The 25,015-nt window shown below is 42.0% G+C and overlaps 1 protein-coding gene across 5 annotated transcripts in view; it reads right to left on the bottom strand.

Moving 5' to 3' along the window:
• The window catches only part of slu7 (SLU7 homolog, splicing factor), a 68,956-nt gene that overhangs the window by 26,802 nt on the left and 17,139 nt on the right, over positions 1-25,015 (bottom strand). For all 5 annotated transcript variants that reach the window (XM_068043369.1, XM_068043367.1, XM_068043370.1 and 2 more), the window contains 5 exons: positions 20,286-20,490; positions 13,844-13,997; positions 13,351-13,431; positions 5,574-5,738; positions 2,831-2,899 (listed from right to left, as the gene is read on the bottom strand). In XM_068043369.1, the coding sequence (XP_067899470.1) occupies positions 2,831-2,899; positions 5,574-5,738; positions 13,351-13,431; positions 13,844-13,997; positions 20,286-20,458 (642 nt within the window). In that variant the 5' untranslated portion in view covers positions 20,459-20,490. The remainder of the gene's footprint in view (positions 1-2,830; positions 2,900-5,573; positions 5,739-13,350; positions 13,432-13,843; positions 13,998-20,285; positions 20,491-25,015) is intronic.

A 25,015-nucleotide genomic window follows, 5' to 3' on the forward strand; every position in this document is an offset into this window, starting at 1 on the left:
ATAATGTAAAGCAATCTAGGTTCTCTACGTCTTCAAATTACCAAGCCTTGAGTCCTGACCAAATAAAAGCATTACAAGTGCCTAAGACACAATCACATATCTGAGCTAGATGTGAGTATGTATTACACAGAAATAGAAAAACTTATAGCCTGCATAAGCCCAATAAGACAATCATTTGGAAAATCCGCAGAGGAAGAGGATCAAATATATTACTTATGGCTCATCTTCAAAGCATGAGGATTACATTAGCTAAAAATAAGCTACTGATCTTTCTTCACTTGTTGTGAATCCTGAAACTATCTGGAAGAGGAATTTTGGAAATAGTTGAACCTTATTCTCAACACACAATCTATGTTCTTCTTTACTCGAGATTTTATAAGAAACATAGGCTAGACCTTGATTATCACCAAAGGAAGAACTTTTTCTACGTGCAGTTATACAATTTTTGCATGAAGCCAAGATAGTACTCAAAGCGTGGGAAGGTAATCACCAAGTATTACATTCTATTCAATTTTTAGGAAATTAGTCACAGATTAACAAGGTTTTGGTGCATAAAGTTATGTAAAGTGAATGGATGAATTTCAGAAAGTTAGAAGGTTTTAATGACCTGAATAATTAATTCAAGCTTTCAGGCAAGTGTGGCAAAATCAGAAACACTGTAGCACTATTTCTCTTGGTCTTCATAATCACTTTGAGCAAGAACTAAAATATGGTAATTTCCTTGATTAAGAAAGGAAAAGCCATCTGATTTCACAGCACTGGGGACATGAGTTTGGAACAGAATAGCTTTAGTGTTATGTTATGCAGGGTGCTGCGAGCTGCTTGTTGGCACTGTTATTTTTAAATTAGCAGCTGACAGGCCATTCCTGCCAATTAAGCAATTGAATTTTCCTCTGGCCAAACACTCAGTATTAAGCTTAATTTTGAGTTTTATCATACCCTAGTGTGCGAACTAAAATGTACTTGAATAGAGTCCTGGCTTTTATGCTTCCCACCTGACTTCTTTTGTACTGGAAACAACAGTAATAAGTACAGATGTCTCACAAATCTGACCCCAGTAGATCCAGAAAATATTGGAAAACTTGTAGAAATTGTACTGGGATCATCCTGCTATCTATCCAGATCATGCCAAATGTCAGTCGTGACTATGCTAGGGCAAGGATAGCTTTTTAAAAAGCAAACATGAGAAATTGCAGGATTTGCCTACAAATAATGCACTAATGTAAACAATGAACTGTTCTCCAGTCCTTACTTATTTCAAACATGCAAATATTTGACACTGAAAAGTTAGTCAAATACTTGTAACTTTCCCAACCATTTTAAGAATAGCAATGTCTACTGATCGGGGAAACTAGCAATCAGCAAGATATTAAAAATATCAGTTGCTCTCCTCTTGGATTTATTAATTATCACGTTCCCACAGCTAATATCCATAATCCAAAGAAACTGCATTGGTTTTAAGTCCAGAAATGAATCTTTTTTCTACTTGCATAATGCTTTCGCTTCAATCTGTCTGCTGTCTATGTAAATGAATTTCTACCTCACATTAAAAAAAACAACCAAAATGTGTTTTAATTCAAATTGAAAATTGTGTGTAAGGGGCTCCTTTCATGAGCATTTATCTAATAGAATTTTCCAAATGACATCAAAATTGACGAGATATAAAAAAAAATTACATTCACAGAAGGTAAGGAGGTAACAGGACACTGAAGCCCTGTAATCTGAGCTCTGAATTGAGTCCATTACCATCACCGATATGTTCAGTTATTTTACCCGATTTTTAAACAAGCAACACTGAGGATGTCACTATATCCTCCATGTGTTTTCATTTAAAAAGATGTAGTCCTCAAAAAAGTCTCATTAGATCCAAGAATGCTCATTCTTCGGGTGCAAAGGTCAGGAAAATGGGATGGAGATTCATTTTTCTGAGTCTCTATGCTGCCCCAGGATTCCCAGAACTTTGCCCAAGGGATGGAACAAGGCCTGCATTTTTGGTAGGCACAGGCCCTAATTATGGATCCAATTGCACCTATCATGAGCTTGCATCAGGACCTCCCACAAACTGGAAGGTCTGAGGGCATCAGGTATTAAGCTGAGGAGCAGCCCAAAACTAAAACTTAAACATTTTTGAAACTGAACAAGCTGGGGCTTGGGGCCATCTGACTGCAGTTCTCCAGTACAGCCAAAAAGGCTCCAAGACTGACAGCCTCTCAGGCCTGCAGCTGTGCTCAACTTTTCTCCTCTTTTTGTCAGTGCAAGGTCTGTCAACAGATGGGCCTGAGCCAGGGGTCCCCACTCGGCCATGCTGCAGGCCCGAGAGGATATTGAGGTGCTCCAAGGCTTTCTTGCATTTGCTGCAAGGCAGACTTTTACACGGTCAACCACTGCAACACAGACTTACAGAAACCAATTCAAATCTATTCCAGGAACAGAATTCAACTAAATGTTCCTGTAATGTACGCCTTCCAAGGTGATATTTTAGGATCCTAAATGAAACAATTTTGGTCAGTTTTACCATACAATCTTGAAGCCACAAAAAGCTGTGATTCAATAATAGATGCTTTTCAAATCTAGCAAATGCAATCTTGAGTCAGAACACTGACAAGCCGTGCTCTGCATATGACCAAGATTATGGATTAATGAATACCTGAGTTAGTTGTTAAGTGTAGATCAGAGAAAAAAAAAATCCCACATTCTATATGCATAAACAGGTTGTACTCCTTTCCAACAACCTTTGTCTACACAGTTTCAGCCCAGTCTTGAAGCTAGCACACTCTCAATTTTAATCACGATTATAGATATAGTGCAATATCCTGGTCATTATACTCACCACATAATCCACTAACTTCCCAGATGCCAACTCTTCCTGCAGTTTCTGAGCTTTCAGGGTTCTCTTGGCCTAAAAGAGATTCAACATCATTTAAACAGTAGCCACAAAGTATTTCAGTTTGAGTCTAATATGTTTTGCAAACAACTTGGTGTTGACTTTTCTAGGTATTTACATGGTGATATTTATTAATACACCTCTGCAAAGCACTTTGGGAATTTCTACATTAAAAGGCACTATATAAATAAAAATTGTTTTTGATGAGCAAGTTTTCAGTCACTTCCATTTGATGAGTACAAGGATGCTCCCAAGATCAAGCTCATCATACACAATCATTTACATCTTTGAGTGATCTATAAGAACTTTTATTGTTTGACTAATTGAATGATAGTGTTGTATCCTGTTGACAAATTTATCCTAAATATAGATTACATAATGTTAAATCTCATTTGTCAAACAGATTTACTACCTATTTATTCCAAAATAAATATCAACTCTCATTAAATCCTAAAAGACTTACAAAATTTGGTGCACTACTTACATTAAAGTACCTAGTAATACAATGAATTATTCATATTCTGCTATTAAATTTTTTACCAAACTTTTATTGAAATAAAAATAAATCTATGAGCTCAGGGATAATTGATGACGCTTTAAAACATTAGGTCTCAATGGGACTAAGTTATCTCTCCAGGAAGGAAGTCACAGCCATTCACAAAGCAATCTGTCTATTTTGACTACCTTGCTAGTGTGACTTACTGCTCTATAAAACACACATTTCAAATGTTTATCAAATTGAAGCTCTTTTTTAAAAAAAAAGCCAAGAACCAAGTCACAAAAACAAAATGACTTTTTGTTCAATAAATCCTGGAAGCGCTCCAGATGACAGTACAAGAACAGTTTCAGGACTTAGATGGAAGCCAATGTTTGGTTCTGTAATAGAACATGCTTCTGGCTCCATCTACAGGAAGATGCTTTTCAGCCTTATGAGGAGCTCACTTCAACAAATCAAAAGAGAGATCTTTTCGGGAGGTTCCTTTTTTTAAAAAACACATTTTTTCCCCAGAGCTTTAAAGGTGAAATTGAACTGAACTCATTGGCCCAGATTTTGTGTCCAGTGGCAAATCCATTGCCATTGTGAACAGAGCAAGCAACAAGGCATCTTAAGCAATCAAGTTGAAGAATCCTGACAGACATGCAGAGTCTAAGCCAGGAGTGCAAGTTAGAATATTTCATTCAAAATCAAATCATGTATAGAAAGCAAAATAAAGAGGTAAAGAAAGATGAGTTAAAAGAGAGACATGAAAAAGACAGAAACAAAAAGTAAAAGTTTTTAAAATCTGCAATACTAATTAAAATCTAAAGGAATGGGATTCCATGCTTTTAAAAGTAAATTTTCAGTGCGAGGGAGATTGTTTGGCAGTAACTAAGACTTATCACCCCGTTAGAGCTCATTTTCACTTGAATGGGCAAGCCCTAATTTTCTCTGTTGTGTTTAGTGGGTATTTAGTAGGTAAGTAACTCAACTTTATGCCCTTCATGAGCTTGAATGCCAAGTTGCTTGCAAGATACTGTTAGAGCTAAGCCTCTGGAGAAGCGGGGCAACTCTTAACTTCTGCTTTTAACTGTGCATGTGTGGATGCTGGCAATTGCTGTCTGATTTACTTCTTAATAATGGTGAGCTGACAGCTTCACTGTTATTTCTACAACAAAATCCAGGCCAATGTATCAGGAAGTAGTAACCTGGATGATTTCACTTTTCCCAACCATCACCAAAAAAGGGAGAGAAAGTAATTACAGCTAGAATGCAGGGAAAACATAATAAATGCAAGTGTGCTAATGGCTGTTTCACTCTGGACTTGTTCTTTTTAAATTTTTAGATTTAGATTTAGAGATACAGCACTGCAACAGGCCCTTCGGCCCACCGAGTCTGTGCCGACCATTAACCACCCATTTATACTAATACTACACTAATCCCATATTCCTACCACATCCTCACCTGCCCCTATATTCCCCTACCACCTACCTATACTAGGGGCAATTTATAATGGCCAATTTACCTATCAACCTGCAAGTCTTTTGGCTGTGGGAGGAAACCGGAGCACCCGGAGGAAACCCATGCAGACACAGGGAGAACTTGCAAACTCCACACAGGCAGTACCCAGAATTGAACCCGGGTCGCTGGAGCTGTGAGGCTGCGGTGCTAACCACTGTTGCTTTGTTGATTCCCTTCCCATTCTTCATAACATGGAAAGAAATTGTTGAAGTTTTGACTGCAGGTTAAGTATAGGATGATAGCTTAAGCTGCAAGACTTTCGTAATTTCCTTAAATTGAATAGATCTTCCCCAAAATAACCCAGACTTTAAAATAAATACAGAGTACCCCAGACCTTTTTAATTACTGATATTGCTATACAACAGCCTCTAGTCAGCTACACCCACAGAGCTAAAAAGGCAAACTTTCAAATTAATGTCATATATGATATTTTTGAAAATCTATTTTAGAATTAAATGAAGAACACGTTGGGGCAGTACAGTTTAAACATGCAAGAGATCTGAATGGATAAAAAGCAGCTGCTCACAACTAGATGCAACATGAATGCCTACACCAATACTCACTATAACAAACCAATTGGCAGCTCTGTACTACACCATTCTAAAAAAAAAAACTTACAAGCCATTTCAGTGCCTCTTTACTGTTACTTTTCCACTGGGTTAAATAGATATATAATGATACATCACATACCAAATCAACTTTTGAATATTCCTCCACAATCCTCATATGATCCTCTGAATCATAACCATTCCAACGATCGCGCTTTCCATCATAGTCAAATGAAAATGTTGGTTGCATGTGTTCATCTGGAGCGATGTTGACACCTGTAAACTTTGCCCCTACCTTTCTAGGTCTCTATTCAAAAAACATATGAAATATTAGCAAGAACATCATACACAATGTAGCTGAAGGAAAGCATCTGTAAGTATGTACTATTAAGGTCTCTGCAGCATTATTCTAATAAAAACATTGAAATTGGTAGGAAATATTTATATCTTAATTTTGTTCTTTTTTTAACCAATTCCTTTCTTCATGAAGATCCTTTATTTCAGATCTTCACACAAACTCTACAAGACCCACCAGTGAAAATTCTGGACATGGCATCTAGAACTGATATAGGTGCAACTGGCAGATACCCAAACCAGAAGTTTAATTTTAGTCCAACAATATTGTATGTGGTTAAAGATTCAAGTTGAGGTTGGGGAATGGGAGGTGTGCTTAGGAAACAGAGGGGAGTAGAAAGCTTAAAAAACAAACAGAAGTTTAAAAAAAAACTCTATACCTAGTTACAGAGAGTACTTGCCTTCAACGTACATTGTGCTACGCCAATTAATATCTTACCATATTTGAGATCACATTGATGTCAAGGATACCCTGGCGTGCCTCAAATTTTTTGATTCAATGGCAGCTTTAAATTAGCCCCTGTGAGCTAATCTAAAAAAATTTTGCCAGAACAAAATATGTTAGCAGCAACCCATGCAGCATATCTGGTTTGTAGTGTTCTGTTTAGTTTGGTTAGCTCTAGGTTGGTTCCTAGGGCAATCCAAAGTTGCAAACTCCATTAAAATTACTGCTATTGGGGAGGGTTTAAACTAATTTAGCGGGGGGAATGGGAAGCAGGATGCAGCAACAGGAAGGAGAAACAAGGTGCACAAAGGATTGGGATATATAGAGAGTATTAGAACAAGAAATAGTAAGGTATTGAGTGGGATCACAGTAAGATGGAAGGAAATAAGGTCTAAATTAGGTTTACTGTGCATGTATGTAAATACACAAAGTGTAGTAAATAAGGTTGGTGAGCTGCAGGTGCAGATAACCATATGGGAGTATGATGTTGCGCTAATAATGCAGACATGGCTTAAAAAAAGGACAGGACTGTGTACTAAATATTTCTGGATACAAGGTGTTCAGGAAAGATAGGGAAGGAAAGAAAGGAGTGCATGTGGTGTAGGTATACCCACAGTGCTGTTAGGAAGGGAATTCCAGGGTTTTAGACTCTATGACTCTAACAGTGAAGGAGTTCCAAGTCAGGATAGTGTGTGGCTTGGAGGGGAACTTACAAGTGCTGGTGTTCCTATGCATCTGCTGCCCTTGTCCTTCCAGGTGGTAGAGGTTGTAGATTTGGAAGGTGCTGTTGAAAGCGGCTTGGTGAGTTGCTGCAATGCATCTTGTAGATGGTGCACACTGCTGCCACTACGCACAGGTGTGGAGTGAATGCTTAAGGTGGTGGATGGGGTGATCAAGTGGGCTGCTTTGTCCTGGATGGTGTCGAGTTTCTTGAGTGTCGTTGGAGCTGCACTCATTCAGGCAAGTGGAGAATATTTCATCACACTCCTATCTTGTGCCTTGGTGGACAGGCTTTGGGGAGTCAAGTGAGTTACTTGCCAGTCTCCGACCTGCTCTTGCAGCCACAGTATTTATACGGCTGGTCTAGTTGTTTCTAGTCAATGGTCACCCCCAGGATGTTGATGGTGGGGGAATTCAGTGATGGCAATGCCAATGAACGTCAAGGGGAGATGCTTTGACTCTCTCTTATTGGAGATAATCATTGCCTGGCATTTGTGAGGTGTGAATGTAACTTGCCACTCATCAGCCCAAGCCTGAATGTTATCCAGGTCTTGCTGCACATGGGCACAGACTGCTTCAATCTCTGAGTAGTCTCGAATGGTACTGAACACTATGCAATCAAATAACATCCCCACTTCTGACCTTCTGGAGGGAAGGTCATTGAGGAAGGAGCTAAAGGTGGTTGGGCCTAAGACATGACTCTGAGGGACTCCTGCAGTGAAGCAACAGTGATATAGTTCCAAGTCAAGCCTCCAACAACCACAACCATCTTCCTTTGTGCCAGGTATGATTCCAACCAATGCAGAGTTTTCCCCCTGTTTCCTATTGACTGCAATTTTGCTTGGGCTCCTTGATGGCACACTGGGTCAAATGCTGTCTTGATGTCAAGGGCAATCACTCTCACTTTACCCCTGGAATTCAGCTCTTCAATCCATGTTTGGACCAAGGCTGTAATGAGGTCTGGAGCTGAGTGCCCCTAGCGGAACCCAAACTGAGCATCGGTGAGCAGGTCATTGCTGAGTAAGTGCTGCTTGCTAGCACTGTCAATGACACTTTCCATCAGTTTGCTGATGACTGAGAGTAGACTGATCGGGTGGTAATTGGCCAGACTGGATTTGTGCTGCTTTTGTGTACAGGACATATCTGGGCAATCTTCCACATTGTCGGGTAGATGCCAGCATTGTAGCTGTACTGGAACAGCTTGCCTGTGGGCTCTGACAACATTCCGGCAATAGCAATGAAGACTTGTACTCCAGAACTAGCCATGTCCTTAGCCTTTGCTGTATTCCAGTGCCTTTATCCATTTCGTGATATCACATGGAGTGACTCGAATTGGCTGAAGTCTGGCATGTGTGATGCTGGCCAATCAGCACTTCTGTCTGAAGGTGGTTGCAAATCCTTCAGCCTGGTCTTTTGCACTAACATGCTGGGCTCTCCCTTCATTGATGATAGTGATGTTTGCAAGGCTTCCTCCTCCTGCTAGTTTTTTAATTGTCATTCACAACTGGATGCGGCAGAACGGCAGAGCTTTGATCTTATCAGTTGGCTGTGGGATCGCTTTGCTCTATCGCATGCTGCTTCTGCTGGTTAGCATGCATGCAGTCCTGCGTCGTAGCTTCACCAGGCTGGCACCTCATTTTTAGATATGCCTGGTGCTGCTCCTGGCATGCTCTCCTGCACTCCTCATTGAACCAGGGTTGATCTCCTGGCTTGACGGTAACAGTCGAGTGAGGGATATGTCGGGACATGAGGTTACAGGCTGCAGTCGAATACAGTTCTGCTGCTGCTAATGGCCCAAAGGGTCTCAGGGATGCACAATTTGAGAGCTGCTAGATCTGTTCTGTACCATGAAGCATGATAGTAGTGTCACACAATACTATGGAGGGTATCCTCAGTGCGAAGATGTGACTTTGTTTCCACAAGGAGTGTGTGGTGGTCACTCCTACCAACCCTGTCATAGACAGATGCATCTGTGACAGGTAGACTGGTGAGGGAAAGGGCAAGTAGGTTTTCCCGCTGGTTGCCCAGTCTGGCAGATATGTCCTCAGGACTCAGCCAGCTTGGTCAGTAGCAGTGCTAATGAGCCACTCTTGGTGATAGACATTGAAGTCCCCACCCAGAGTACATTTTGTGCCCTTGCTACCCTTAGTGCTTCTTCCAAGTGGTGTTCAATATGGAGGAGTACTGATTCATCAGCTGAGGGAGGGTGATAAGTCATAATCAGCAGGAGGTTGCCTTGCCCATGTTTGACCTGATGCCACAAGACATCATGGGGTCCGCAGTCAATGTTGAGGATTCCCAGGGCCACTCCCTCCTCACCGAATACCACTGTGCCGCCAGCTCTGGTGGTAATGGAGGAGTATGGGACTTTGGCTGTAAGGTATGATTCAGTGAGTAGGACAATATCAGGCTCCTGCTTGATACCTCTCCCAATTTTGGCACAAGCCCCCAGATGTTTGTGACCAGGGCTTTGCAGAGTCAACTGATCCTTTGGTGTTTTGGGTGCATACGCTGATGTTGGGTGGTCTGTTGGGTTTCATTCTTTTTAGACTTTTCAGTTGTGGTTTAATACAACTGAGAGGTATGCTAGGCTATTTCAGAGGGCAGAGTTAACCACATTGCTGTGGGTCTGGAATCACATGTCGACCAGACCAGGTATGGACAGCAGATGTCCTTCTCTAAAGGACATTAGTGGGCCAAATGGGTTTTTTATGACAATCTGGTAGTTTCATGGTTACCATTACTGAGACTAGCTTTTTATTCCAGACTGATTAATCAAATATAAATTCCACCAGCTGCTGTGGTGGGATTTCAACTTGTGTCTCTGGAGAATTAGTCCAGACCTATGGATTACCAGTCCAGTAACATTACCACTGCACTACCATTCCATTGAAGATGAAACAGAAAAAGGGTGTGTATTGCAGATGGAAGATTGATAATACAAGTGAGAACCAGGATAAATTTAGGTCAGAAGGGAAGCGAAAAAAGAAATGAGAGGCAAAGACAGAGTATGAGAAGAGACTGGCAACTGGCATAAAGGGGAATCCAAAAGTCATCTAGAGGCGTACAAATAGTAAAAAAGTAGTAAGAGGAGGGTTGTGGCCAATTAGGGACCAAAAAGGGATCTACCCATGGAGGCAGAGGGCATGGCTGAGGTAATAAATGAGTATTTTGCACCTGCCCTTACTAAGGAAGACACCACCAAAGTCAGTGTGAAAGCGGAGGTGGTTGGGACACTGGATGGGCTAAAAATTGATCAAATGGAAGTATTAAAAAGGTTGGTTGAATTTAAAGTTGATAAGTCCATCTGGATCAGATGGGATGCATCCAAGGATACAGAGTGAATTAAAGAGGAAATTGAGGTGGCACTGGCCATAATCTTTCAATCCGCTTAGATAAAGGGGTGGTGCCAGAGGACTGAAGAATTGCAAATATTACACAATTATTCAAAAAAAGGTGCAAGGATAAACCCAGCAACTACAGACCAGTCAGTTTAACCTCAGCGGTGGGAAAGTTATTAGAAACGATAATCCAGGCAAAATTAACAGTCACTTGGACAAATGTGGATTAATTAAGGAAAGCCAGCATGGATTTGCTAAAGCCAAATTGTGGTTAACTAACTTGATTGAGTTTTTTGATGAGGCAACAGAGAAGGTTGATGAGGGTAATGCGGTAGATGTGGTGTAAATGGTCTTCAAAAAGGCGTTGATAAAGTGCTACATAACCAGCTTGCCAGCGAAGTTGAATCCCACGGACTAAAGGGACAGTGGCAGCATCGATATGAAATTGGCTGAATAGCAGGAAATAGCGTAGTGATGAACAGTTGTTTTCAGACAGGAGGAAGGCATACAGCGGGGCTCCCCAGGGGTTGGCACTGGACTACCGCTTTTCTTGATATATATTAATGAACTAAACTTGGGCATACAGAGCACAATTTCAAAATCAAAGTGACTCCTAACAATGCAGCGCACTGCTGACATCATCAGAGCGCTCCAAGCTGTGCACATGTGCAGTCTCCTGCGCTCAGTGAGATGCTGTGCATGCGCAACCTACGTCCTGCCAGGACTAACTGGCCCACGCACAACAAAACGTTCTCCCCCTTGACCACTCGCTCCAGGCCGCTCGCTCCTTGCTCCCCCTCCCAACCACCCCGCTCTCTGGCTGGCCACTCCACACCCCCCCTTCCCCAATCCTGCTCTCCGGCCGCTCAATCCCCACTCCTCCCCATCTCTCCAGATCCTAGCTCACGGCTGCGCCACTTCCCTCCTCTTGGCCACTCGCTCAGATGTTCGATCGCTCCTCACCCAAAGAGGCAAGGCGGCGATGTAGTAGCGAGTGGCTGAGAGGAGGGAAGCGGCGCGACCTAGAGCTAACGTCTGGAGGGATGGGGGGGAAGTGGGGAGTGAGCGGCTGGAGAGCAGGATTGGGGGGGGAACGGGGTAGGGGAGCAGGGAGCAAGCGGCCAGAGAGTGGGATGGCACTGAAACCTCACTGAATTATGGAGGGTGTGCAGCACTGTCAGAGGCGCTGTCCCTCTGATGAGACTTTAAACAGCGCAATGTTCTCCAAGTGTCAATCAAAAAATGTCCATTGTGTGCTGCCATATTTGCTTATGAAACGACACTCACTGCTCCTAAAGTAATTCACTTTATGTGAATTAAGATGGCCAGGTACTATATAACTGGCGCATGCGCAGGAGGGAGCAGGGGACTGTTGGGGGTGGGATAGAGGCAGCGATGGCAACCTTTGAGGGGATTTTGGGTTGAAGTTGCTTTTCTGTGATAAATTGAGCAGTGCCATCTTTAATCCTGGTAGCTGCCTGAACGTCGCAGACAGTGACGTTTCAGTGGAACAAGCTGCATTTGTGCATGTGCTAGTACTGCACCACCTGGTGGTTGCGTTGTTAGCAAACACAGTCATTCAAAATTTGCAGATGATACAAAACCCGGAAGTATTGGGAACCATGAGGGGGATAGCAATAGACTTCAAGAGACATGGACTGACTGATAGAAAGGGCGGACGCCTAATAGATGAAATTTAATGCAGAGAAAGGTGAAGTGACAAATTTTGGTCGAAAGAACAATAATAAAATAGCAGTTGCAGTAACATAAGGGACCTGAGGTGTATGTGCGCAAATCATTGAAGTTGGAGGACAGTTGAGAAAGCAACTAAAAAGGCACACGGGATCCTGGGTTTTATAAATAAAGGCAAAGACATTATGATGAATGTTTATAAAACACTGGTTCACCTCAACTGGAGTAGTGTCCCCAATTCTGGGCATCACACTTTAGGAAGGATGTGAAGGTTTTAGAGAGGGTGCAGAAAAGAACAGTTCCAAGGACGAGGAACTTCAGTTAAGTGGATATATCGGAGAAGCTGGGTTTGTTCTCCTTAGAGAAGGCTGAGAGAAGATTTGATAGAGGTATTCAAAATTATAAGTGGTCTAGACAGAGTAGATAGAGAGAAACTGTTCCCGCTGGAGGAAGGGTCAAGAACTAGAGGACACCGATACAAGATAAATTGCAAAAGAATCAATAGCAACGCAAGGAAAAACTTTTCTACGCAGCGAGTGGTTAGAATCTGGAATTCACTGTCAATTGTGACTTTCAAAATGGAATTCGATAAGCGCCTAAAGAGAAAAAAATTGCAGGGCTACAGGGAAAGGGCTGAGGAATGGGACTAGCTGAGAGCCAGAATGGACACGATGGGCTGAATGGCCTCCCTCTTTGCTGTAACCATTCTACGACTCTCTGAAAATGAATGGAATTGTTTCAGGACACAGTTAGAAACTCAAGTGCTGATGTTACCAGGATGGATATGGAGAGGTGGGAATCCAAAATGACAGATCTCTTCTGACAGGAAATTCAAAGTTGTTTTAAATGGTAATGAGTATTTTTATAATGATATATATTGCATATAAACCACAACTGTACATTATGTAGAGTTTTCTATTTATTACACATCTGCTAAGTTACTGAAATATTTTAACAAAACTGCGAAGCTAAAATCTATTAACAGACTTGAGTATTTTTTCCCCTTATAATTGTTACAGTAAAATGAGATTACTTTATGTGGTGGTATATGCAAATAAACCCTCCTTTATAAATCAGATTTTCAAACCATCCTTATATACTTCCCATACCCACTAATATCACAAATGCTAAGCAGCTAAGTGGATTTATTCCTAAAGTCATTCAGAGGTACCACCATGTTTTTTTTTTACAGCTTAGCACGATAGACTTCACAGGTTATTTCTGGAATGATGTACCTCTCGAGATACATACCCAAATAAATCACATTTCATTGATGTATACCTGTTGCAAAGCAGCATTGGGAGAAGGGGCCCTGGCAACTTACACAAAGATGCAACCAAAAATCACTCCTTGAAATTGAGACTTACTTCCATACAATCTTTTTTCACATGTGTTAATGCTCCACAGTTTTCGCATGCACCTCTCCTGTATTTGGTGACGATAGAACCCTGAGTAAGACAGCACACAACATTAATATACAATTGTCCTTGACATTTCAAATGCTCTTTTATAGCATCATAAAGATAAATTCATAAATTCAGATCAAAAACAAGACTACAAAATAGAACATGATTCTCCACAGTTAACAGATAGGACTGTCCAGTTTATACCCTGAGACACAATAAATTAATTGGTTATATCTCTGCAGAATAAGTTTTCTTCATAGCAGCCTAAAAGTTGGTAAATATCTTTGCTGTAAATTATAATAAATTGCATTCTTTATATATTCAAGCTTTCAACTAATCAGCTGTAATTCTGCACGTGTGATGTGAAGGGAAGAAAAAATTCAGAATATAAAAAATAATAAAAGTTCATAAATAAAAAGCTCAACGGAAACAAATTAAAGCACACTCCACATACCTCCTGTACACCTTTCTTGTACCAGTCTCCAATGAAATTGAACTTTCTCTCCTTTTCGAGTTGCGGCCTTTGGTGTTTGAGAGTAGGTCTTTTGGAGGGATCAATGTACCAGGGAACTGATGATATATACTGAGGAATGTGTGGGTTGATATCTCTGTCGGACGCAAGTCGAAACAAAAGGTTAATTTAAACTTGATAGTTCACATTTTGTTTTGTCATATCGTGGCTTAAGAGTTTTTGCCAACCAACATTTAAAGCTGGCATTCCAATAAAAAATTAACCATTTTGTGATTTATGAATGATCATGATGAACATTCCCTCATTTATTACCCTGATTAAAATGTCAGATACCTGGAAAGTTCATTGGGATATTAATGCCTACAATATGATCTTTGGTTTGTAATCTATTTACTCGCGCATGTCCTGGGGTACTGCTCCCTCGTCCCAGCACAGGCATAGCAGTTCATGTAGTGCTGAGAGTATAGCAGGCTTGGCACTCTTGATTATTTCAGGGGTAATGCTGTCCTTCCCAGGGGCTTTTCCGCTGGCTAGAGAATCAATGGCATCAGTGAGCTCCGATTTGGTTGGCTGTATGTCCAGCTCATCCATGACTGGTAGAGGCTGGGCTGCATTGAGGGCAGTCTCAGTGACAACATTCTCCCTGGAGTACAGTTCTAGGTAGTGCTCAACCCAGCAGTCCATTTGTTTGCGTTGGTCAGTGATTATGTCCCCTGATTTAGATTTGAGGGGGGCGATCTTCTTGATGGTTCGCCCAAGAGCTCTCTTCATGCCATCATACATTCCTCTGATGTTTCCGGTGTCTGAGGCCAGCTGAATATGACTGCATAGGTGTTGCCAGTAGTCATTTGCGCAGCGCCTGGCTGTTGTTTGTGCAGTGCTTCTGGCTGCTTTAAGTGCTGCGGATGTTAAATCGCTGGGGGCTTTCTTGTAGTTCAACAGTGCAATGCGCTTAGCGGCTATGACAGGTTCCGGCTCTTCATTATGGGATTGAAACCAGTCTGCATTTCTCTTCGCACTTTTGCCGTAGGCGGTCAAAGCTGACTCATAGATGGCGTCTCTGATGTGGGCCCACTTGGTCTCAGCATCCCCTGTGGGAGTGTTTTGAAGGGCTGTTACAAGTGAATTTAGAAATTTTTGTAACAGCTGTGGGTGAGAAATTCTGCTCGTGTTGATGCGCGGGTGGCCCTTCTGCTGAGAATGACGCAACTTCTTTGGTCTGAGTCTAACCTTGCTGCACACCAGGGAGTGGTCGGTGTCGCAGTCCGCACTGTGGAAGCTGCGTGTGATTTGAACACTGTTTAAGGCGGCTCGCCTTGTGACAATGAGGTCTAGCTGGTGCCAACGACACGATCTTGGGCGCCTCCATGAAACCTGATGACAGGGTTTAGCGTGAAAGAACGAGTTGGTGATGCAGAGGTTATGATAGGTACACAACTCAAGCAGTCTCTGCCAATATCATCACCCTCTATAAAAACAAAGGTGACCGCGGTGACTGCAACAACTACCGTGGAATCTCCCTGCTCAGCATAGTGGGGAAAGTCTTTGCTCGAGTCGCTCTAAACAGGCTCCAGAAACTGGCTGAGCGTGTCTACCCTGAGGCACAGTGTGGCTTTCGTGCAGAGAGATCGACCATTGACATGCTGTTCTCCCTTCGTCAGATACAGGAGAAATGCCGTGAACAACAGATGCCCCTCTACATTGCTTTCATTGATCTCACCAAAGCCTTTGACCTCGTCAGCAGACGTGGTCTCTTCAGACTACTAGAAAAGATACGATGCCCACCAAAGCTACTAAGTATCATCACCTCATTCCGTGACAATATGAAAGGCACAATTCAACATGGTGTCTCCTCATCAGAGCCCTTTCCTATCCTGAGTGGCGTGAAGCAGGGCTGTGTTCTCGCACACACACTTTTTGGGATTTTCTTCTCCCTGCTGCTTTCACATGCGTTCAAGTCCTCTGAAGAGGGAATTTTCCTCCACACAAGATCAGGGGGCAGGTTGTTCAACCTTGCCCGTCTTAAGAGCGAAGTCCAAAGTACGGAAAGTCCTCATCAGGGAACTCCTCTTTGCTGATGATGCTGCTTTAACATCTCACACTGAAGAGTGCCTGCAGAGTCTCATCGACAGGTTTGCGGCTGCCTGCAATGAATTTGGCCTAACCATCAGCCTCAAGAAAACGAACATCATGGGGCAGGACGTCAGAAATGCTCCATCCATCAATATTGGCGACCACGCTCTGGAAGTGGTTCAAGAGTTCACCTACCTAGGCTCAACTATCACCAGTAACCTGTCTCTAGATGCAGAAATCAACAAGCGCATGGGAAAGGCTTCCACTGCTATGTCCAGACTGGCCAAGAGAGTGTGGGAAAATGGCGCACTGACACGGAACACAAAAGTCCGAGTGTATCAGGCCTGTGTCCTCAGTACCTTGCTCTATGGCAGCGAGGCCTGGACAACGTATGTCAGCCAAGAGCGACGTCTCAATTCATTCCATCTTCGCGACCTCCGGAGAATACTTGGCATCAGGTGGCAGGACCGTATCTCCAACACAGAAGTCCTCGAGGCGGCCAACATCCCCAGCTTATACACACTACTGAGTCAGTGGCGCTTGAGATGGCTTGGCCATGTGAGCCGCATGGAAGATGGCAGGATCCCCAAAGACACACTGTACAGCGAGCTCGCCACTGGTATCAGACCCACAGGCCGTCCATGTCTCCGCTTTAAAGACGTCTGCAAACGCGACATGAAATCCTGTGACATTGATCACAAGTCGTGGGAGTCAGTTGCCAGCGTTCGCCAGAGCTGGCGGGCAGCCATAAAGACGGGGCTAAAGTGTAACGAGTCGAAGAGACTTAGTAGTTGGCAGGAAAAAAGACAGAGGCGCAAGGGGAGAGCCAACTGTGTAACAGCCCCGACAAACAAATTTCTCTGCAGCACCTGTGGAAGAGCCTGTCACTCTAGAATTAGCCTTTATAGCCACTCCAGGCGCTGCTTCACAAACCACTGACCACCTCCAGGCGCTTATCCATTGTCTCTCGAGATAAGGAGGCCAAAGAAGAAGAATCTATTTACTAAAATATCTAAGTCCATATTGAATTCAGTACATGGGGCAGCTTTCATTGAAAACTCATTACAGGTACCATAAGTATGTTACTCCTGTAGGTGGCGCTGCAATAGGTATTTTCCAAGTTAACCATGTCTAGCCGTGCATCATATAATTGTGACTATTTTATAGTGAGTAAATCACCCGGTAATTGCATTTTGGTGAACTGAACTCCTTCAAATTACACAAAATGCTTTCTAAAAATTGTTCACATCCACCATTATTTCCTTAGTATTTGAAATTTCTCATTCTAAAATAAAATTTAAACTAAACAAAAAAACTATTTCACAATATGATTAAATATATCCGCTGAATTAACTTGGTAGCTGTAAAGTTTTACTTGAATGCCTGAGTCTCTACCAAAAGCCTAGGTTTCGATTCGATATATTTCCTCTGGCAGCTTTCAATCACAACTAACATTTTGAACATATGCATTTCCCAGCATGCAATTGGTGCAAACATGAGTTGAAGTGTAGGATACAGTGAGGATTTGAGAATTTCTTTGCTGTAGACTGAATTCATCCCCCCCCCCCCCCTCCGCCCCACAGGTAAGCGATGAATGCATATAAATACATTACAATTGTGCTTTTCTGTTATGAACTCCTCAGAAAAACGAAGACAACAGGTGGGAACGAAAGGAGCATCATGTGATGCAGCAATGCAAATAGCAAGAGGTTCTATTGTGGATTCTTTGCTGATGGCAAAAGATGATAACTTTTTTTGAATCAATGACTCATTTGTATATATTCAATTTAAAAATCTCAAGCCATTTTTGAGTGTACAGCATTTTTATATAAAAAATTGTAAAGTGATGAGCAATAAACTTTGAACAATTTACGTTTATGAGAAACAATGTCAGCAGACTCACTAATAGTGTGCTCCAAGTGCATGCTAGAAATGTCTAGCAGGAAGATGCACTCTACAGTCCATGATTTTTCATCTATTAAACAAGCAGAACTTTACACGTGAATGCTTTAGGGCAAGAATGTAAATATGGGAAATGATGATGGTAGCAGACATTCTGGAAGATGTGGAAAGAGGGGCCTGATGGTTCATAAAGGGGCTAATGGTAGTTTGGGCCCCCATCCAACAAGGTCGTTCAAGCCTACTACCCTCTATACTGCCAGATCCCAGAAATTCCAATGTTCAGAAACCACTTTCAGAGTCCTAATAGAACTCAAAACCTCCCTCGCCCCCCAGACCTGTGCTGCTCACAAACCTCTAGAATGCATTCCTAGTTCTGCCTGATCCCATAACTGTTCCCAGAATGAGAACTTCCTTTGCAGGTCCCAGGATCCCTTTGCCAATGATCCAAGATCCCCAAAACTGTCCCAGGATTCCTGTAACCTCCCTCTCCAATGCTCCTGGAACCCTTAGACTCCACTTCTGAAGCTTTCACATCCTGAGACAACTCTGCAGCAGATCACAAAGCCACCTTCAATGTTGAAAAGCCATAAAACTACTTCCAATAACACACCGGTATAACATAACCAACTCACTATGACTAATACCATTGAGCATCTGCTGGCAGTAATAAAATGTAGTACACAGGTCTAAGTTCAGTCTTTCAAGAATATAGCAGACATTTTAATTAAATACTTAATAGTTAATCAGCACAAGAATCACTGATTGGCCCATATATCAGCTTGTAAGTATGTTACAACTAAACAAAACTAAACAGATAATTCATTGAATAATCAGTTATTTAAAAAAAAAATCAGAACAGTGCTAACATCTTGCCACATTTCAACTGAAAAAAAATTCACACAGTAGTGGTCAAGACACAAACAAGTAGAGCAGTCATCAGCCATGCCCTTAGCCAAGCTGTTCCACTATAGCTACAACACTGGCATCTATTCAATAATGTGGGAAATTGCCCAGGTGTATCCTGTCCACAAAAAGCAGGACAAATCCGATCTGGCCAATTACCGCCTCATCAGTCTGCTCTCAATCAGCAGCAAAGTGATGGAAGGTGTTGCCGACAATGCTATCAAGTGGTGCTTACTCAGCAATAACCTGCTCACAGATGCTCAACTGGGGTTCTGCCAGGGCCGTGTAGCTCCAGACCTCATTACCGCCTTGGTTCAAACATGGACAAATGAACTGAATTCCGAGGCAAGGTGAGAACAATTGCGCTTGACATCGAGGCGGTATTTGACTGGGCGTGGCATCAAAGAGCTCTAGCAAAATTGAAGTCAATGGGAATCGGGGGAAAACTGTACACTGGTTGGAGTCATACCTAGCACAAAGGAGGATGTTTGTGGTTGAAGGACAACCACCTTAGCCTCTTCCCTCCAACATAAGGTCAGACGTGGGGATGCTCACTGATGCTTGCAAAGCATTCAGTACCATTTGCAACTCCAAAAATACTAAAGCAGTCTGTGCCCACATGCAGCAAGACCTGGACAACATTCAGGCTTGGACTGATAGGTTACTTGACATTCATACCATACCAGTGTAAGGAAATGACCATCTCCAACAAGTGAGAATCTAATCATTTCCCCTTGACATTCAACAGCATTACCGTTGCTGAATCCCCTACCAACATCATCTTGGGGGTTACGATTGACCAGAAACTTAAGTGCACCAGCCACATAAATACTGCAAGAACACGTCAGAGACTGGGAATTCTGCAGCGAATAACTTACCTCCTGACTCCCCAAAGCCTGTCCATCATCTACAAGGCACAAGTCTAGAGTGTGATGAAATACTCTCCACTTCCCTGGATGACTGCAGTTCCAAAAACACTCAAGAAGCTCGACACCATCCAAGACAAAGCAGCCCGCTTGATTGGCACCTCATCCACCACCTTAAACATTCACTCCCATTACCATCAGTGCACAGTAGTAGCAGTGCGTACCATCTACAAGATGCACTGCAGCAACTCACCATGGCTTCTTCCAAATCTGCAACCTCCACCACCTAGAAGAACAAGAGCAGCACCATCTGCAAGTTCGCTTCCAAGTAACTCACCATCCTGACTTGGAACAATATCATCGTTGCTTTACTGTCGCTGGATCAAAATCCTGGAATTCCCTCCCCAACAGCACTGTGGGTGTATCTACACCACATGAACTGCAGCAGTTCAAGCAGGTGGCTCACCACCACCTTCTCAAGGGCAATTAGGAATGGGCAAGAAATGCTGGCCTTGCCAGCAATGTTCACATCCCAAGAACAAATCAAAAAAAGCCGTTAAGTCAACATCCAACAGCTTGCAAACACTCTCCATCTCCAATTCTTTAGTGTGTTTTTCCCTCAGGGAGTCAATCAGCTGACCAAATAAAAAGTAAAGATTTAAAATTTAAACGGTACTCACTTTCCTTCTTCGTCAACTTCTGCTGGTGCATTACCAAGCTTTCTCTGCTCTTCCAATTCTTTCTTCTTTCTCCAGTCTTCTCTGGTCATCTTTTTTGGTTCATCTAAGCCCACCACACCAGCAGATTCCTCAGGGGCAGCCGGGTTCATGCTCTGCACAGTCCCAGATTCCATATTGTCTTGATTTTAGGATCTTAATCTGTGAACTGTGAAAAAATACCATATTTATTATAGCTGAAGTAATTCCAATATGGGATTTCAGGAAATGTCTTTCACTAAAAATGACTATTTCAATTGAAATGATGAGTACCTAAACTGTTAATGCCCTGCGTGAATATCTTTATGCAAAGTAACAGCCAGGACTGACTGCTGACCTGTACACTATCATTGCCAGTATAAAATAGACAAATGCAATAATAACAGTTACACAATTTGATTGACTCAAAATAAAACAGTGGATATCTGGAAGTGATGGTAAGGAGAGGTTTATTATTTGATCTTTGATATAGTTTTTTTTTAAATTTTCAAAAACTTACCATGAGGTGGTTGGCTCTTCCAATTGGAACTGCCATCATTTTTGCCTTTCTGAGGTTTCAAATGCAAATAATTTCACTTAGTCTCACTTCCTTTCAACAAGTGGGATACCATTAACTGACATATAACATTTGCATTTATACAACTTCAGAACTGGTGAGAAAACTGCCCCAGTCAGATCAGTCACCTCATCACAAGTTTACAAAAACATTTCACATACAAATAACAATTTAGACAAAGCAATACTTTTCAGATGAATGCAAGCCAAGCCAAGACCATTGTAATCATTTCTTCTGGAGTAAGACTCACACTGAGCTGGCCTGCTTTTCCTTACTCAGCTGGTGGTGACAACTCGATGTCACTGAAACCAACACACTGTAAATATTGAAGAAATAAATCTGAACTAAGACTCAGTGTTCGCTGTAACTTAGCAATGGAACATATTCTTCTGACCTTGATTGACAAGGAATGAAGTTGTTCTGAATGTCAGCGGAATAAAGCTGGGGCGTCGTGCATGAGTCATGACAAAAAAATACATAAAGAATTTGAAAATAGAATCTTAAAGAAATATAAATAGACTAGCGGGCACTTAAACTAGAGTTGATCTGCAGATAATTTTCACTTATCAAAGACAATGTGAAGTTCACCTTCTGAAAAGAAATACATTTTAGTCTTAATAAACACATAAACCATTTTCTAAGATAAATATGCACCCTTGTATTCGGCTTTCTATAAAAGATTGGAAGCAAATTAACAACGATATTCTATTTCTAATGCTAACATCTACGCGCACCTTATTTTTAAACAGCATTCTTCCACTTAGTTCTATGAACTGAAAAAGGATGGTTCTGATAGTTCATAGGGAAATAATTTGAACCCCTCTCCACTTCCCTCTCCCCTAATAAAAAAAAATGAAAGACTTGGCATTTATGTAGAGCCTCTCATAGCACCCCAAAGCACTTTACAGCCAATAAAAGTACTATTTCAAGTGCATAATTGTCGTAATGAAGAAAACCCTGTAGCTAATTTGCTCACAGCAAGCTCTCACATAATGACCAGATCATTTTTTTTTGTGATGTTTATTGAGATTGAGAGTTAGGACATCAGGGATAACTCTCCTCCTCTTTTTCGAAACAGTGCCCTGGGATTTTTTTAGGTCCACTTGAGATAGAAGACAGGACTTCAGTTTAACGTCACATCCAAAAGATATTACCTCTGACGTACAGCTCAAGTCTCTGAAGTAGAACTTGAACCCATAACCTTCTGACTGTGAAGTGAGAGTACTACCAACTGAGCCACAGCTGCCTCTCAAAAGTGGTATAAATAGAATACTCAATGGACGCCATCTTTTAAAATACTTGATTACAGGCTTGAAATTCTACTCCTACACACGATTTACGGAGGCAAAATCAAAATGCTTAAAGAAAGAAGCTTGGATGCACAGTAGCTAAAGGAACTGAGTAATAATTTTGAAGTAGGCTATAAATAATTCTGACGTAAGTGCTACATACAGAAAAAATTCAATTTTTACCATTCGATCTCAGTAACTCCCTCAAGAGTTATACAGCTTTCCTTGCTTATGGATAAGAACTGTACTCCTGATACCCACATTTATAGCAATCAACACTACTTAATTTTAAAGCTACTGCTTGGCTCCATTGCCTCCTACACATCAATTTTTTGCTCCTCCAATGCTTTGATTTTGTATAATTATCAAGAGAAAGCTCTGGGGTGTGATTAAGGCTGCAGCAGAGGGAACCAAATGATAATTGATCATCCCTCAAGATGTAAAGTTTAAGTCACTTGAGCCTCCTTAACATGCCTGCCATTCCTAAGTAAATATAAAATAACTTAGCAAGCACCAACTTACAGTGCATGACCAAATATCTGAAAAGTTTCATCAAAGCATATAAACTCTCATCCCAGGAACTTCAAAATCTCTACAGTATTCCCAACTGCTCCCCACATCTTCTACCATTCCCCACTTTACTCACTTCCCCTGTAAAACACTGCAAGAATTCCCAGCTCCAGGGTACTGTCCTGCACCATCTGGTAACAATATATGCTAACAGCAGCAGGAACAAAGTTGATATATTGTACTTGTTTTCATTCCCTGTCAGAAACATCATCACTTTATTTTTGTTTCTAATTAGCCAAAGTTACTTGCCCCATGCAGTTTTAATAGCCAATTCAGTCCACACTGCAAAAGCTAATGATACTCCAGAGGTAACAAAACCACTCATGCAGCAAGGATAAGAACATGCAGAAAAACTCATTATCAATATTTAACATTGCACCATCACAGGTAGGAAGCAGTCATGCACAGATCAAACAGATAATAATTTTTGATAGTCTGATTAAAATTAATTTTCAAAATAAGGTAGATTCGCACTGAATTTTTTGACTAAACATAGGCAGGAAAAGGAAATAAAATTTTCACAGGTTCCAATTCAACAAACTTCTCTCTCCTGCTTACGCTCTACTAGTATTCCCTTCAACTCAATGGATCTACCTATACTGTATCCACAAACGAGTGCTCTCTTGTTTTTTCTTTCACAGCAAGTTAGGGAATGCTCCTGGGATATACAACAACTTGCATTTATTTAGCACCATTAACACAGAAAGATAGCCCGAGGCACTACACAGGTTCAAGGGGAGAAAAAAAAATTCCCAACCCTTGGATACTTTATGCCTTATAGTAAGTGAGCAAGGTGGACAAAGCAACAGACTGGAAGGGCACATGGTAAGAAATGAATGGCATCAAGTGTTACTGAAATACCATTTATGTGGAATAATCAATCTCCCATCAACTGTAACTATTTCAGATCAAGGAAGCTGGGACACCAGAGTGTGAAATAAAAATGAGAAGCAAGGAGAAAAAAAGAGGAAACAGAAGGAAATTATGAAAACAGCCAAGGACAGCCAGAGGAGCAGAGCAAGAGGGAACATGAACGGAGAAGGATGAAGCCAGAAAAATATAGCAGACAAGAAAAGCACTGCAAAGAGAATATCAACATAGGAGCAAATAATAAACCTATATTTATCTGGCTGATGTTGCAGACCCAGCATTAAGTGCTGGCAAAAATGACAGCGTGATGCCTAATGAGGCCAACAGGAGAGCAAAGAAAGGGCTTTGCCAAACATTGCAATGCTATCTTATTAATAATATTGAGGCATTATGGCCAGTACATAGCCTGGACCTTGCACAAGGTGCGCAATAAAGGAACAGTAGAAAATTTTGTAAGCTGCCTTTAAATGGCTGCAGTTTAAATTTAAAGGGATGCAGCCACTAAAAGCTAAATGGCAGCAGATGGGATATAAAGATTATGCGAGGTTCCAGAAAAGCTCAAAATGCATTTCAAAAAGTTTCAGTCTTTAAAAACTGTGTGTATTTGGAGAAGCGGGGGGTGGAGATGTGCACAGAGAAGCAATAAAAAACCCAAAGTGGAGGGCTGAAGCAGAGCCTGTGGGCTAAAACTGACTCTCCTGCTTGGTTGTTGAATACAAGAACACAAGAAATAGGAGGTGTAGACCATATAGTCCACTGAGCCTGTCTCACCATTCAATACGATCATGGCTGACCTTTGGCTTCCACTCCACTTTCCTGCCTGCTCCCCATATCCCTTGATTTCCTGAGACATTAAAAATCTGTCTATCCCAGCCTTAAATGTATTCAACAATGGAACATCCACAACTCTCCAGGGTAGAGAATTCCAAAGATTCTGGCTACAAGAGCAGGTCAGAGGCTAGGAATCCTGCAGCGAGTAACTCACCTCCCGACTCCCCAAAGCCTGTCCACCATCTACAAGGCACAAGTCAGGAGTGTGATGGAATACTCTCCACTTGCCTGGATGGGTGAAGCTCCAACAACACTCAAGAAGCTCGACACCATCCAGGACAAAGCAGCCCGCTTGATTGGCACCCCATCTACAAACATTCACTCCCTCCACCAACGAAGCACAGTGGCAGCAGTGTGTACCATCTACAAGATGCACTGCAGCAACGCACCAAGGCTCCTTAGACAGCACCTTCCAAACCGCGACCTCTACCACCTTGAAGGACAAGAGCAGCAGATGCATGGGAACATCACCACCTGCAAGTTCCCATCCAAGTCACACACCATCCTGACTTGGAACTATATCGCCGTTCCTTCACTGTTGCTGGGTCAAAATCCTGGAACTCCCTTCCTAACAGCAC

The sequence above is a fragment of the Heterodontus francisci genome, chromosome 12 (assembly GCF_036365525.1).
Source record: "Heterodontus francisci isolate sHetFra1 chromosome 12, sHetFra1.hap1, whole genome shotgun sequence".
NCBI lineage: Eukaryota > Metazoa > Chordata > Chondrichthyes > Heterodontiformes > Heterodontidae > Heterodontus > Heterodontus francisci.